The following is a 16,504-nucleotide window of genomic DNA, read 5'->3' as shown; positions in this document are numbered from 1 at the left end:
TTCCACTTTTCTCCAGAGCAGACAGAATGTATATGTGATGTTGTCTAATATGTAACTGAATATTTTCAGGCTGGAAACATCTAAGAGAATTACTCTGCCAGAGGGGTCCAGAGTGACTCCCCAAAACACGGAATAAATATATAAATACCTGTTGATGGAAAAGCCTGATGAAAACTGTAAAAACCGAAAGGCTTCCAATATTTTCAATGAAGCCATTCCCTGTAACAATGGCATGTGGAGTAAATTCAAATGACTGTGAAAGGAGGCTTCATAAATTGTGTCCTGGGTTAGACAGCCCAAAGGGTTGGAGAGAGGACTTGTAAGGTCTCTCTAAGTTGAAATATCCCATGATGTATGAGGGTCACTGGGACTCATACTTGAAAGCAGGTGATCCGAAAGAGCAAAATAACTTGGAGGCTTTAATCATTCAGAGGGGGTGGCAGACACGAGCAGAAGCAAAGTGCCCCCCCAAAAGAGTAAGTCTGGTGTGATTGTGGTAGCTGGAATCATGAAACAGTATTCCTAGAAGATTATTTTTACGCAGACCCAAGTCTCACCTGGTCTACCATCTCTATTATGAGGTTCTGTTTCATTTCGTTTTATTTTTTAAATCAATTTACCTTTGAAGTATTTGTATTTTGATGCATTTTATTTTGTAATTTGATTTGAGGAGCAAATGACATGCATTTCATGCCCCAAACAGTGAATGTCTTTTACTGAAGAAATTCAAGAAACATTGAGTGAATCCATTAAAATTCCATCCCAATTTCTTTCAGAAATTGTAAATCTAACTGTATCATGACTAGCTCTGAGAGTTAAGAAGGGGGAAGTGTTTAAAGATCTTGTATTTTTCCCCCAGAAGTAATGCCTGGATGTGTACATTCATATTTCATTCAAATATGGGTCATTTGTTGATGTTTCCTTCCTTCCTTCCTTCCTTCCTTCCTTCCTTCCTTCCTTCCTTCCTTCCTTCCTTCCTTCCTTCCTTCCTTCCTTCCTTCCTTCCTTCCTTCCTTCCTTCCTTCCTTCCTTCCTTCCTTTCTTCCTTCCTTTCTTCCTTTCTTCCTTTCTTTCTTTCTTTCTTTCTTTCTTTCTTTCTTTCTTTCTTTCTTTCTTTCTTTCTTTCTTTCTTCTTTCTTTCTTTCTTTCTTCTTTCTTTCTTTCTTTCTTTCTTTCTTTCTTTCTTTCTTTCTTTCTTTCTTTCTTTCTTTCTTTCTTTCTTTCTTTCTTTCTTTCTTTCTTTCTTTCTTGTGAATGAGTCCTGATTAAATACTAACCCTGTGGGAGCATAGAAACTGAAAAGGGGCAGGGGCAATGAAACTTGGTGAAAAACAATGGCAAAATATCACATCTTCTGTGAATGCTGTGTTCATTGCTATGACTGAGTGACTGTTTTTTAAGGTGTGAGAAATACATTTTCCTATAAATCATTTTTACTATTGGGATGCTGGCTGCTTTTGATTCTTTACAATTCTTCTGTTCAGTAAAACAGAGACAAAGAAAGAAATGCAATTCCTTGTTGAGTTCTAGAGGAAAACAGATTGTCTCTCCTTCCTGAAACACTTGGACTGTGATTTAGTTATGTAAGATACATATACACACAATTGTATATATACATAGGTTTTATATATATATATATGGAGGAAGGTGTTTCTCCCTATATTTTAAAACAAAGAGAACATGATTTAAGTGGAACTAAGTTAATTTCTTTTCTTGAATAATCTAGAAATCTACTTAAAATTTATTCCTACATTGGTCCTCTCAAAAGTTATTTTGCCTCATAGATGCTGATTTTTTCTTAAAATCATGCACATGCTATATATACACACATATACAAACACGACCACACATTTGTGGAGGAAGATTGTCAGCATACAAATGCATGCATGTGATATATATATATATATATATATATATATATATATATATATATATAGAGAGAGAGAGAGAGAGAGAGAGAGAGAGAGAGAGAGAGAGAGAGAGAATTAGGATATATTGTGTATGTGTACATATATACATATACATATGTTTCCAAGGGAAATTAATCTATTAGTTAAATTGTATTATAATTGTCTCCGTGCCTTTTATAAAATTGACTTAATTATATCAACTCATTAAATTTAAAGGTTTATATTGTCTTTGAATTTTGGCATTATAGAAGGCTGACATTTAAAATGAACGAGTAAAAGTGCAAATAATACTTTTAAGGATTTTTTTTTAGGTTTTTCAAGGAGAGGATAAATTCTCTCTAATGCTCTCCAAATTTTAAATATAGTAGGAAATTCTCTCTCTCTCTCTCTCTCTCTCTCTCTCTCTCTCTCGGCTTAGAGCTTCAATCTGGTGGGTTGTGATGGTGCTGCATACGTAGGGTGTGAGACTGAAACTTCGCTGTTTTAGAGAGCACTCTCTCCCATGTTCAAGATCGCTGGGATTTATTTTCTATCAAAATCAGAGGTTTGAAATAGTCATATAAACAAAGCATCGCATTATGTGCCAGGTGATGCTCTTGGATCTTTTTTTTTTTTAAGTTGTTGGCGTGCGATCTCCTTTTATGATTTTGTCAAGGAAGTGCAGACACAAGCGGAATTGAATATACTGAAAAGCTTCAATTGTTGCAGCTCCCCTTGCCACAGCCCTCTTTCCCCAAGCTTACAGTCACTTTCCTTTCCGGCAGGAAATGAGGAAATGGCAGAATTACCGCTGTCCTACAAATGAGGAAACTGAGGCTCAGAGTTCTTTCCTTCTTTTCTTTCTTTCTTTCTCTTCAGTTAATATTTCTAATTAACTTATAGTTCCCCTGCCCATTTTCATATCAGTCTTCTTAGCGTGAATTTGAGGGAATACTCGCAGGAGATGGGACAAAAAATGCAGTATTCTATCATTTTACAATCAACAGAACTAATCAAGAACTCAACACAGCTTTCAGTCACTGAAAGTAGTGTTGGCCACAAGAGTGGGACGTTATTTTTTTTTTCTGTTTTACCTTCTGTAACTAATATAGAAGGAAACAATAAAAAAGTAGGGTGATGTATCTCCTGTCTCTTCCCTACTCTCGATTGTGTAAGAAAATATCCACAAGTTTTATGGCGCTATATCTCCGAATGGGGAAATTACGAAATAACCAAAAATCAAAATGTTTGTCTTATGATCGCTTTTAAAAAGTGACATTAAAAATGTTTTTTAAACCATACTCCTATTTACGTGTCTATAAGCATGCATATGTACATCTATATTTATTTAGACTTATTATTTTCTCTAGGCAACAATGAAATTCATTTCAAGTTCAGTTTCCTGTAACGTGTGGAAAAAGAGCCCTGTGCATTTCTCTTGTGAAAGACCCCCTCGCTTTCGTAAGAAGGCTAAATCACCCGAAGCTGGGGGACCCGAGTATCCCTTCGCCCCCCTCCATCTCCCCTTTAAACTTCGGGCTGGCGGAGAGTCTAGATCCTTTACTTCCATGCTGTCTTTTTTTTAATTTTCCTTGCCAGCCGTTTCTAACGACTGATTGACAGAGGCAGGTTGGTTGGAAATTTCAGGACCCTATCCTAAGTCAGTCATTAACATCTGACCTAGGGGCCCGACAGGAGAGAAGCCAGCTCAGTCCTAGGGCAGAAGAGAAGAGACATTCGGAGAACCCGCATCTCTAGGTACCTAGGTTTACCTGAAAGCCAATTGTTCCAGGCTGATCTATCACTTTCCAGCGCCCTAACTCGTTAGTTTTAGCCTTGTAGCGCACAAGCCGGTTTCTTTCTATTCAGCGCGCCCAAAGCTCAACTCAACTCTCAATGGCTGCGGATCGAACTCAGTGTCCCTGTTATGTAAGAGTCCCAAGGGGCAGGTCTCGATTGCCCAGTTTTCTTGGTGTCCTGCAGGGGGTGGGGGATGCCCCGTTTTCTCTTGATCATCCTTTCAATTTCTCTCCATACCCCCGCCTCTGCCCAGAGTCGAGCTAGGGGCTAACCAAGCCCAGAATCCTGGTGAGCTCGCTTTCCTTTGTACTTTAAAGTTTAATATCTGAGCCCATATTGAAACCATAAACACAAGGAGAAATCAGACAAATATGCCACCCCGACGGTAACCGAAATGCCCCCCTCCTTTTCCCCTGTACCCTGGGCCCAACCCACGGACCCCAGTCCCTTCAGAAAGGAGGGGCAGCCACCCATGTACCCTTGCCAGGCTGTTGGGAGAATGGAGGGCCCCAACAGGAGGAAGGGACTCCCTCAGATCCGCGTCAGGGCCCGTGTGTCTTACCATCAGTTCCTGGCCAGCTACGGCTCCCTGTTCTCACCAACACTGCCCCAAAGAGCAGTGCCGGCAGGCAGGCAGCTGGTGGACAAAAGTTTTCTTTCCTTCTTCTTCTTCTTCTTTTTTTTTTTTTTAACCAAAGTCTGCAAAACTAATTTCCCTCAGAATAGGGCTCAATTTCCGTTTAAGAAAACAGCTTTCACAAATCGCAGAATTCCTGGTCCCCCCCCCCCCCCAGCCAAGGATAACAATTTTATCTTTCACATGACTCCGAGGGTGTGTGGCCATCCACAACCTACAGATTGTCCCAGGGCTTAAAAGGCAAAAAGGGTGTAAGCAGGAGTGAGGGAGTACAGGGACGAGATGAATCGGGTTTCAGTGAAGTTTGGGGAACCCCTTGAGTAGATGGTCAACGGGATCCCTAACAAAAGCCACATTCCCGCCATATTTTGCTGTCCCCCCTTGCTTCTTTAAAGATTCATTATTATTCGGGAGGGACACTTGAGACAACGAAAATACTGAGGGCCTCACGTTGTTTACTGAGGCTGCTATTATCCTCAGAACATGGGAAGACGCCCAATTCGGGATGGGTCTTTACAGCTCAGACTCGGGCTTGACTGTCTTCTGCAGACCCTTCCCACCTAGTCTGTGACCTTTATGAGCCCATTGCTCCTTCCTCGCCCTTAAAGGGGAAGTTAGCATTCCGTGGTGGTGGTGGCAGGCCAGAATGGGTCTGGGGTCTGTGAATGGGGCAGTCCCTCCTCTCCCCACCTACACACACACACACACACACACACACACACACACACACACACACACACACACACACACACACACTTACACACACACAGAGCATGGGAAAAGAATCCCATCCAACTCCCCGCAAGGATAAGTTTTCCAAGGCTGGTTGGGCCGAATGGCCTCAGGTTTCTGTGCAAATAGGAAAATGAACTAAATTCAGTGAGATAGAAAACCTCCGCATCCGCAGCCACGGAGAAGGGGCGCCTTTGCCCAAAGATGAAGGCACTTGGGGAGCGGAGGGAGTGGAGCCTGGGGGTTCTCTATACACCAAACCCGAGGCCCAGGTAGAGTGGAATAAGGAGTGAAAGATGCCTTCACTCCGGAGGCATTGAGCTGAATCTGGGGATGCTACAAGCATCGCCTGCAGTGACGACGGGCTGGCTTCCGATTCTTGTCGAGGATGGCAAACTATACCCTGGTCCAGACAAACGGATCCAGAAAGGCAGTCGGACAAAGGGATGTTTGTCAGGGCCTGGTGTGGGAGTAGCCACCTGGGACTGCAGGTGAGGCTGCTGGTTACTTTGGGATGAGAGGCTGGCTGGCTCCGCCTACGGCTCCTTCCCCCCACTCCCACCCCATGAGATAGGAGCCTATTTCCGCCAGTAGAAGTCTAGCCAACCCCGCATCTACAGACGGGGCGCCTACCCTGTTCACCATCAACTGCACACCCCTTGGGCCCCAGAGAGAGGAGCAGACAGCACTGTTTCCGTGGCCCCTGCTAGAGGAGAGCCTCAACCCCGGCTTCTGACTCCGCCTGCGGAATAAGGGCACTGCCCGGTTCTCAGCCCCTGCCCTAGCCCCTCTGCACAGCTTCTCCCAGCTGCACCTACTTGCAGATGTGTATGAATGGCAACAGTGTTTCCAAACAAAGTAACAAAAGTTTTCCCAGAAAGAAGAACGTTGAACTTTGGGCTAATTTTTCGTGGGGTTCGGCCCTTCAGGCTCCGTGGGCGGGTGGGCGTGAGAGTGAGTGTGCGCCCGTGTGTGAGTGCGTATATGTAAGAGTGTCTGTATGAGTGTGTGTATGTGTATAGGGGCGCTCTCTTGGGGCTGTCTAGCAATCTGATAGCTCCCCTTTCCCGCGGGGCCCAACTAGGTGAGCCACAGGAGCTGTCCGGGGCTGGGGGAGGTGAGCAGAGGAGCCCCGAGGAGCCGGGGCTGGGCGGTGGCGGCAGCGGAGCGGGCTGGGAGCGGAGCGGCCCGTTTGGGAGGGAGTCCGCATGTGGTCAGCGCGGGGTTCCTAAGCCAGCCCCCAGCTCACATTACACTCTATTTATAACCTCCCGAAGCCGTTTCCCCCTAGCAGGCAGGCAGGCAGCATTCTCTGGGACCACCTTCTCTTGGCTTCTACCTCTCTCCTCCTCTTCCTCCTCCTCCTCCTCCTCGTCCTCTTCCTCCTTCTCGCCCTCTTCCTCCTCCTCGTCCTCCTCCTCGTCCTCCTCTTCCTCCTCCTCCTCCTCCCCTTGACATCGGAGCGTCTGAAAGCAGCAGCGCGGCCGGACTATTCCTCCTTCCTTCCCTCTCTTCCTCTTGCTTCTTCCCGGGATTGGCACAGCCGGCGGCCAGCGGGACCGACGGACGCACAGCCGGACCCAGCCCTCTAGGCTTCTCTTGGGCCGACGCAGCCGGGCAGGGCAGGGCAGGCCGGAGCCGAGCGGAGTAGCCCGGGGTCAAGCGGGGCAGCCCGGGGCCGAGTAGGGGGCGGGGGCTCTGAGTACACCGCTGGCTGAGCCAGGACGGCTGAGGTGGAGGCATCTGTCCGCAAGCTCCCGCCGCCGGGCAGCAGCCGCGCCTCGCATGCTATGGAGCACCCGCTGTTCGGCTGCCTGCGCAGCCCGCACGGCACTGCGCAGGGCCTGCACCCCTTCTCGCAGTCCTCGCTGGCCCTTCACGGCCGTTCGGATCACATGTCCTACCCCGAGCTCTCGCCCTCGGCCTCGTCGTGTATAATCGCTGGTTACGCCAACGAGGAGGGCATGTTCGCCAGCCAGCACCACCCGCGCGGCCACCACCATCACCATCATCATCACCACCACCACCCGCAGGCACCCCCGCCGCCGCCACCTCCGCCACCCCCGCCTCAGCATCAGGCGCTGCAGGGTAGCTGGCACCTCCCGCCCCTGGCTTCGCCGCCCGCCGCCGCCCGCCACAGCCTGTGCCTGCAACCCGACGCCGGCGGCGGCCCGGAGCTGGGCAGCAGTGGCCAGGGTCTGTGCGCCTCGTCGGGCAGCCTGGGGGCCAGCACGCCCACGGGGGCGGCTTGCGCACCAGGGGACTACGGGCGCCAGGCGCTGTCCCCTGGGGACGCTGAGAAAAGGGCCGGCAAGAGAAAGAGCGACAGTTCAGGTAAGGAGCGGTCGGGAGGTTGAGGGAAAGACAGGGGGAAGGCCACCCTCGCGGGGAGGAGACGAGGCCCGCTGCCTTAGTGGATGGGCATGTCCGGTGTGACCGACGAGAGAGGCTCAGCACGGGCACACACACACACACACACACACACACACACACAGAGGCACACACACACGCAGGCACACACACGCACAGACTCACACACAGGGAACCACAGCCAGATGGATACAGTGCGATAGAAACCTATGTGCAGCTCGATACACGCGCAGGTGTCCGGGCACGGACCTACAAGCTCTCCGACCACTAAGAAGGGCACACAGCCACACAGTCACGGATACATAGACGGACAGTCACATGTAAACACACACATGTGATGCGTCGAGTGTTGAAAGCGCATTGGGTTCGCAGGCCTCCAAGGGGATGGTCAGAATCCCTTTAGCCTTTGCCGCTAAGGATTGCCTGGAGAAGCTCCCTGAAGTATCTTTAGCTACCTATTCACCCGCAGGGACTCTGCTGGCATCTGGGTCCTGAGAGGGGGGAGGGGAGGTAGGGGCAGCTCCAGAACACGTGACAGCGCCTACTCTCAGTTGTGAAGTTTGCATTTTCTCCAGGCTAAGGAGGAGGATTTGTTGAGCCGGTTCCCTCTCGCGCTGGGTCCTTGGTGGGGCTGCCTCGGACTTACTGGGAGGCTACCAGCCAACCCTTCCTCCCTTTTTCCTTATAGTTAGCTGGATTTCCAAATTGTTGTGCAATCTTTGGAACCCTCGCAGTAGAACTTGGCAAATTTCACGAGAAAACAAACATCTCGATTCTGATGAAAGAGTACTTTAAATAACCTAGGATCCCAAATGTGAAAAAAAAAATAAGCGGGGATCCCTGACAATTAGGGAGTAAAGGGCAATTTCCGAAGTCTGAAATTTTCACTTGACTCTATCTAAACGGTATCCTTTGTGGATTTTCAAAGCGTAGTAGGCACACCTAACTAACCTTGCGTGTGGGGAAAAACTGTTTCTTGATGTTGGTCCCTTTTAAGGAAGTGCTTTGGGGAGCACACAAGTCCCCCATCCACAACAGGGAAAGTTGCTTCCCAAGTGCTGCGAAAACCCAAAGAACAAGCAGAGGGAGGCTTGTCTAAAGGCTGCCGGTGCCGCCACTGGCCTAGTTACCCAGGCCTCGGAAATACCGGCCCGAGGCACACAGGGTCCCTCTGATGGGGAAGCTGCAGGGGAGAGAAGGGTGACCTGGGCCACCAGGTAAGCAAGGCCGAGACAAAGCATGTCGGAAGTCTTTGGAAAGGCTCCCGGAGCCAGCCAGCGGGGGGAAAATAGCAAGCCGTGCTTGGGCGAGGAATTCTTGGAGGATTTTGAATAGCAAGACTAGGAGCTTGGTTTTCTTCTTGGATCTAACTAAGCACTGTCATGATTTGGTTTGCTTGGTTTTGACCAATTGTTTGACAATTTATCCCCACCCCACCTCTTGTTACCGGTAGTTACCAGCTTTCAAAAACTTTACCTAAACCACAATAAATTCCGAAGGATTCGCGATCTTGGCTTAGAATGTTTTATGCGGGATGCAAATATCCTTTAGTACTAGGCATTCATGTCCCAGTCAGGAGCCTTTTTCAAGTAGCCTATAAAGTGGATATAAATCATCCTGCCCCAGCTTCAATATCGAGCCCCCTCTTTTCAGTGTTAGCGGTGATCACAGCCTTCCCAAATCAGGGCTTCTTTATCCAAAGAAAAAGGGGGAAAAAAACCCAACAACAACAATTTTCTCATACATCATTGGTGGAATGAACAAACGAGGTACAGTGTAATGTTCTTAAAACAGTGACAAATAATATCAATAAACTTACTATTATGTATGTTTTCTTGGGGGTAGGTTGGAAGGAAGCCACATCCAAAGTACGGACTTTATAGAATGGTTTTGGAAAAGTCTCTTATGAACATAATATTTTATATCACTAGAATCTTCGGAAGTGAAATTCATTTTAGGTCACATCTTTAGGTACCAGAAGCTCTGAAAATGAGTAGTCTATTGTATGAATTGTTCTTTTTATTTACTGACCTAAACCAATAGGCTATTTTTTTTTCTCTTTCTTACACACACATAGGAATGAGGGAGAGAATGGATAATTTCCTTTAACTTCTCTCTGTTTACAGAGAAAACTACCCCCCCCCCACTGCCGTTTTAGCAGGATTGTATATATCTGTCTTTGGCCCAGGCTAACAACATAGCAAAATAGAATCTTGCAAATATGTTTTCTTGCCCACTAAAGCTCATGACAGGAGTACAACCAAAATAGAGACAGTTTGTGTAGGCTGCTGCCCATACGGTTAGTGAGTTAGAGTTTGAGTGGGAAATGCCAATTAGTCATCACCCAGGATAGACCCACTTGGGAATTCTAGTGATCATTTACTGGGATGGAATAGCCCTGAAGGATCTTCAGCTAAGTGAATGGAAACAGCATCCCAATTTTTTTTTAGCAGCAAAAGCAGTGAAGTTCTCATGAAAAATGCTATGCAAACTGGAACCATCACAATTTACTGTTGTTAACCCTCGCTTCTTTTCATTTCTCTTCCCTTCCCCTTCCTTCCTTCCTTCCTTCCTTCCTTCCTTCCTTCCTTCCTTCCTTCCTTCCTTCCTTCCTTCCTTCCTTCCTTCCTTCCTTCCTTCCTTCCTTCCTTCCTTCCTTCCTTCCTTCCTTCCTTCCCCTCCTTTCCTTTCTTTCATCTTGAAATTTATTGAGTTCAAGTTCTAACATTAATTCTTACTCCCTTCCCTTCCCCCTTTTTTGAGTTACCTTGAAAACTCATTCACTTCATGATCACATAAGACTTCCTCGATCTAGCAGAACATAATATAAAGGACAAATATATAGAATTGTTGTAACTGGTAAATCTTATTCTTTTCTCAGTTTTCCTCACACATTCTCTGAATTTCTAAAAAAAAAATAAGAAATTTAGATCACTTAATACTACTTTGCAAAGTTTAATGATGAAAACGTCATAGTAAAACCAGTCCTCAGTTACTTGAATCTATGTACTTGGCATTGATTCATGTTGTATTTGTATTTATAAAGTATAAAGATTTTTAGTTAAAATAAAACAAACAAAATCCTCCCTGAGGAAAACTCACATTGTACTCACTGACATCTAGTTACAACACATATACAACCATGTACATCTGTAATCTATATATAATCTATGTATTTGTATGTAATCTTTATGTTTCTACCTATATTAATCTATATAGATGGTGTATGCAAAAAATGCATGTGCAATACATGTATATGTATACATACACACATATATACACATATAGGGGTACACATGCAAGATAGACCCTTTCTCCCAGGGTTATTCTGAGGATCAAATGAGGCAATGTATGTTTGCAGCTTCACAGACCTTAACATGCCATATAAAGGAAAGGTATTACATGCTAAAAATAATGTGCATATATAATATACACAATACACTTATGCAGGTGTATATGTACCATATCTATATAGTGTCTATCCATAGATAGACATGGACAGACAGATGCACAGAAAGACAGACAGACAGATAGATAGAATATAGACAAGTTGGTTTACAAACAATAAGATTTGAACATGTTGCCATTTTCATAATAGAAAAATGGCTTTAAATCTCAATAAATGCCTTGCTGTAATATAAAGATAGCTTTAGATTTCAGTTGCTTGGTTGGTTTTAGTTGAGTCTAGAAGTGAACTTTTATGGCCTATGGGCTTCCATAAGTATTTTTATTAGTAATTGACAATAACCAAGTTTAATAGAAAAACACACAGTCACTCGATGTGTATTAAACAGTTTTGCAGCCTTGAACCCACTTTGCTTCCAGCATCATTAGTAACACCAACATCTGCTCTTTCTTCAAAGGGCCTCTTAAAAAATCCAAACTTTACAACTGTACTTAAAATAATCAGTACAAAGCAGGTGATTCTGAAAAAAAAAAAGAGTCTATAAATAGTGTGAATTACTTGGCTTCAATTACTTTTGAGTGCCCTCCAAACTCTGCGGTAATAGGAATAAGCTGCAGTTTCAGAGAGAAGCAAAGAGGATTGATTCCCCAATCTGACTCCAGTTTTTGCCCAGGAATTAGACTGCAGAGAAATGAGAACTACTGTAACCCAAGAAGGTTTTGATTTTTCCAGAAAGAACCAATTTGTACAGTTTTCATTAAAAAACACATTATCAAGAAAGAATATATCAATTAATTGCTTATTACTGAAATGTGGAAATATTAATACTAGATTGACCAAAAGTCTGATAAAGAAACCTGCTAGCCCAAAATTATACTTGAAAAGATACTGGAAGAAATAGAGTTTGGGATGTGGGTTTTCTTTCAATTTTTATAGCTCCAAAGTAGCATTATTTCCTTTCTGTTGGTGCACTGGGAATCCCTCACTGTAGAGCTCAGTATGGACCTGGGCAAGGCCCTTTGTGGGTCAGACCTTGAGAACTGAGAAGGCTATGGACAGCAGTTACTGAATGGTCTGTGCCTCACTCCCAGCTCATTTGTGCAGTTTTTCACAGGATCCTCTTTGACTAGCTGTAATCTTCAAAGTGTACAGAAGCCCAATTTATTCATGTCTCTGTTCCTGGATGTGAAGTATCACTCTCATGTTCTACAAGTTTGGTTATGAGAATCAAGAAAAATATCTTATTGCATGTGGAAAAAAGTTTGGATGAGAGACCATTCACTTTTCCCAATTAGAACATCTTCTTATGAACTGGGGGCAGTGGGAAGGAATTCCTATAATTTACTTGATTGTGACTTTTGCTTATATGAACAGTTACTGGGGGATGGATGTGAAAAATTCTAACTTTGCAGGTACTCTGCATGAAAAAAAAATAGGACATCGTTTGATTGTTATAGGGCCTATAGATAATGGTCAAGTTTCAGAGAATGTGTTGCTGAGGACAGACAGACAAACAGACAAGCTTCATGTTTGTTTCAGGGTGTTCCTTGGTGAAAGATAGTTGATCGGGTGAATCCAGAAACTCCAACATATACTTTCAAATTTCTGTCACATTAGGTTTTGAAATGACAACTTGCTTGAAAAAAAAAAAGATCAAATATCTAATTCAGGGATTCTTAACCTGCTTTCTGGGAACTTTTTTAAAAAATATTTTGATAACTGTCTTTCTTTGGAAATTGTGTCCTTTGCAATCCTTTGTATTTTATTATATTCAGTGAAAAATATGATTCTGAGAAGGAGCCTATTGATGGGTTTCACTAGACAGACAAAGAGACACAGGACATTAAAAGGTTGACAACTCTTCATTTAAAGCAAGACACCAAAGTACCTTTGGACTTTCCTTCACATTGTGGAAGAAGCAGCAAGCATTCTAGAGCAACTTCTGGGCCGGAACCCAAAGTGCAGAGAGGCTTGTGTGTTAGAGAAGGAACTTTTGTATCTGCTTATGAAACCAATCAGGCACAAGATTTTCCAAGTTATTTGAGTAATTGAGATCTTCAGTAACTCCCACCCCATTCTCAAGCTTTATAGATGGAGCAGCACCCCTGTCTTCAACACACACACACACACACACACACACACACACACACACACACACACACACACACTCACACACATATACACACACACACACTTTTATTTTTTGGAGCTGCAGGGCAGCAAAATCGTGAATGGTGAACAGACCTTTTAGCCAGGAGAAAGAAGGGGAGTGCTAGGGTAGGAATAGTGCTGTACTTTTCCTTACTGCTCCTTCCTTCACCCCTTTCAAGAAATACTAAATAGCCTATAGGCATGCGATTCCACTAGCTGCTTTCCCCAGGGCTCCCCTCAAATCTGGCTGCAAACCTTGGTACATCTTGGGCTGTTTCTGTTTTCACTTCAGAATCATTCTGGGCTTAGTTAAATGACAACAGCCCAGATATGAAAAGGCACATACCCAGAGGGGACAGAGAGGCTCTAAGCTCTCACGTTCATTCCTAATGAATCGGCCCCTATAACAGCGTCCTCCAGGGCAGGGCTCACAGGATGCAATCCGTTCTAAAATCCTTTTCGGCCTTCATCAGTTTCCCAGTCTTTACGGGGTCTTTAATCAGTTTCAAATCAGGCCTGTATTGAGGCCTCAATCAGCCCGAGCATCTGCCTGGTTCTTGGGATTCCACGTTTAATAGCAAGGATTAGTCAGTTTCCATCTAGTTTAGGGTTCTCCCCCCCTGCCTTGGGGGAGGTAGGGCTCACTCCAAAAGAGGACGTGCTCAGGAAGTAAGCCCCAGACCCCCAAATAAGCCCGGGAGTGTTGGCATAGACAAAGTCAGTTAACTCATAAGGAGAGTGGTTCTAGTGGCTCTGTGTGTGTGTGTGTGTGTGTGTGTGTGTGTGTGTGTGTGTGTGTGTGTGTGTGTAGAGGGAGGTGAGGGAATCGTGAATATTTTTACCATTTATTTATCTATTAGATTAACTCCCCAAAACTGAGCTCTCTACAAAGTGGAAAGCTACTTTGGGCTATGAATCCTTCTGGGCTCTCCTGGAAGGAAAGTTGTCTACAAATACAGAGCATGGAGCCACTAGAAGGAAGCTCAAAATATATCTGCCGCTGAGATTCTTGAATCGTAATAGTCATCGAGTTATAAAACGCTGCTGGAAGAAAGCTTGAAGAAACATTTTTTTTTGGTCTTCTGTTACCCAATCTAAATTGTGGCAAGTCAGTTGTTTCACAGATAACATTCAGTCACTTAATAAGTCAGAAATCCCCAAACAGTCAATTTGCTAAAATATGGTATTTTCGTTCTCTCAAGTTTTCTTTCTTTCCCCCCCTATAAAATTTCTGTAGATCTCTCTCTCTCTCTCTCTCTCTCTCTCTCTCTCTCTCTCTCTCTCCCCCCCCCAGGAAAAAATATATATCTATACGTATATATGTTTTAAAGTAATATTTGCTGGTTTTTTAGTTTGTATCAAATACATTGTAAATTGCATGATTTTTTGAGAGAATTATTTTTCTTTTTCATGATTGAAACAGAATACATATTTTTATTTATTGGCCAATATAATAATGGGTTACTTGAGAACACAAATCTATTGTAGTACCCAAGAATGTTACACACATATACAGGAGGTTATTTGGGTAGAGTACATTATTGCACATGTTATTAGGCATGTCAATTATGAAAAAAAATCAGAATGTATCTGAAGGAATATATAACCTCGTAATTGCACATATTTATTGCTAGGGAGTTCTCTAATTTTCCAATATTCAAGAGAGTTCACAATTGATTTGGTTGAGAAGTATGGGCACTCTTTATTTTCATATAAAGTTTCACATTCAGATATGTGGGGGGAGGGAGAGTGCCCCTATAGTAGGTCTCTGTGATGTATTGCACATGTCAATGGGCATTCTTGTATAAGATTCATATTAATCTGCAGAGCGCTATTGCCAGAAGAGTAGGGATACAGTACGTGGCATTGGTTCATAGAAGAGACAACTTTGAGCCATGAAGACTTCTTCCTGGCTTTCCCAACTAATGCGGCAGTCATGCTGGATTTTTTTTTTTACTTCATATTTAAAAAAAAATTCTAATTTTAATATAATATGTTTTCAATGGCTATAAGTGAGGAATTAATGACAAACAAACAAACATCATTAACAAGGCATCATCCTAAATTAATCATGTCCACAGACTACTTTTAACATTCACTGGCGAATTTAAATATCCACTGATTAAACAAAAACAAAATGAAACTTTCAAATACTTTAGTAGCACAGTATTCATTACCAGACCATAACAGCAATACCCATAAGACTTTCATTGGGAGAATCTTAAATTGCCATCTTGTTGGACTTTTTGTTCTCCACTGTTTCTCAGAACTGTATTAACTTCTCTATTTCCAAAGGAGAGCATGTGAAATGACTGTTATAACAACCTGAATTCATGCTTTCCATCTTAAGTTGGGCTCATTATTTGTTTTAGTAAGCATTCCTTTTCCTGTCTAAAAGATGGCAGGAGTATTTGAGTTTTTGCCTATAGGAAAATCCAGAAGATTTGGGGGATCTGAAGGAGAGACATTTATATGATGTTATTTTTAGAGACTCTATTTGAGAACTCTTGCTTGGTTTGGGATTAGCCAGATAATCAGATGAAGAAGGAAACAACAAAACAAAACAGAGAACTCACTTAATCCACCAGGGAAGGCATTGGGAGGGGGTGGTGATCTTGGAGGGGGGGGGTGCTCTATGAGACGTGAACTTCCAAAATAAAAACTGAAAAAAAATGAACCATAATTCCATGAAATCTCGGGGTATGCTTAGATGCACAAAAGGGATGAGAGCAGAATGAAGAGGCAGATATTCTTGTAGAAATTCTGGCATTTGAAGGTCATCCACTGTAAAGATGAGATTTAGTGAGGGGAGTTTTGGGCTCATCTATTCCAGATCTTTTGTTTTATAGGTAAAGTACCTGAGATCCAGAGAAGTTAAGTTACTTGTGCATGGTCACACAAGGAGGAAATAGGAAAGCCAGCATTTAACTCAAGTCCTGCTGATATATTAAAATCTTTTTGTAGGACCTCCAACGTCATAAACAAAATATAAAACTTTAATATAAAAATGAATAAAAAAGTTAAACATGGAATTGTGGTGGATGATCCTGGAAAACTGGTAGCCATTGCATATTTTGGCTGGATTTATGTTCAGAAAAGGGTAACCATAATCTCCCTCCCTTCAAGCACAATCCCGGGCTATCGTAACCATTATTATTATTATTATTACCACAAACATAATTATATATTTATTTTCCCTTTCTTTTTATTTATTTGCATACATAAATATTTCCTACATATTTTGTCATAATTCTATTATTATAGAATCAAATTTTGTCACTCTTCTTATAGGCTTGAGGTCAGAAATAACACCAGAAAAGGAAAAGGTGAGGGCCACCCCCAAATGAGAGTAGAAAGAACAGAACACTTTTTCAGAAGTGATGCCCAAAGGAACACTTCTTTTGTTTTGAGATGGATGACAATTTCAAAAGGAAAAGGTGTGTAGCAGTGACTTGGAATATGTTGGACAGGAATAACTTGGAAAAAACTTTAGCCTCATGCAGAGTCCCCTAAAGGAAT

The 16,504-nt window shown here is 43.4% G+C and overlaps 1 protein-coding gene across 1 annotated transcript in view; it reads left to right on the top strand.

Annotated features, from left to right (window-relative positions):
• Positions 1-6,242: 6,242 nt before the first annotated feature.
• MEOX2 (mesenchyme homeobox 2) overlaps positions 6,243-16,504 on the top strand; it is an 89,755-nt gene continuing 79,493 nt past the window's right edge. Inside the window, exon 1 of the mRNA XM_043965219.1 lies at positions 6,243-7,392. Coding sequence (XP_043821154.1) covers positions 6,849-7,392 — 544 coding nt within the window. The 5' untranslated portion in view covers positions 6,243-6,848. The remainder of the gene's footprint in view (positions 7,393-16,504) is intronic.

Source organism: Dromiciops gliroides, chromosome 5 (assembly GCF_019393635.1).
Source record: "Dromiciops gliroides isolate mDroGli1 chromosome 5, mDroGli1.pri, whole genome shotgun sequence".
NCBI lineage: Eukaryota > Metazoa > Chordata > Mammalia > Microbiotheria > Microbiotheriidae > Dromiciops > Dromiciops gliroides.
The sequence above is the reverse complement of the archived record's forward strand: the minus strand, read 5'-3'. Positions and strand labels throughout refer to the sequence as shown.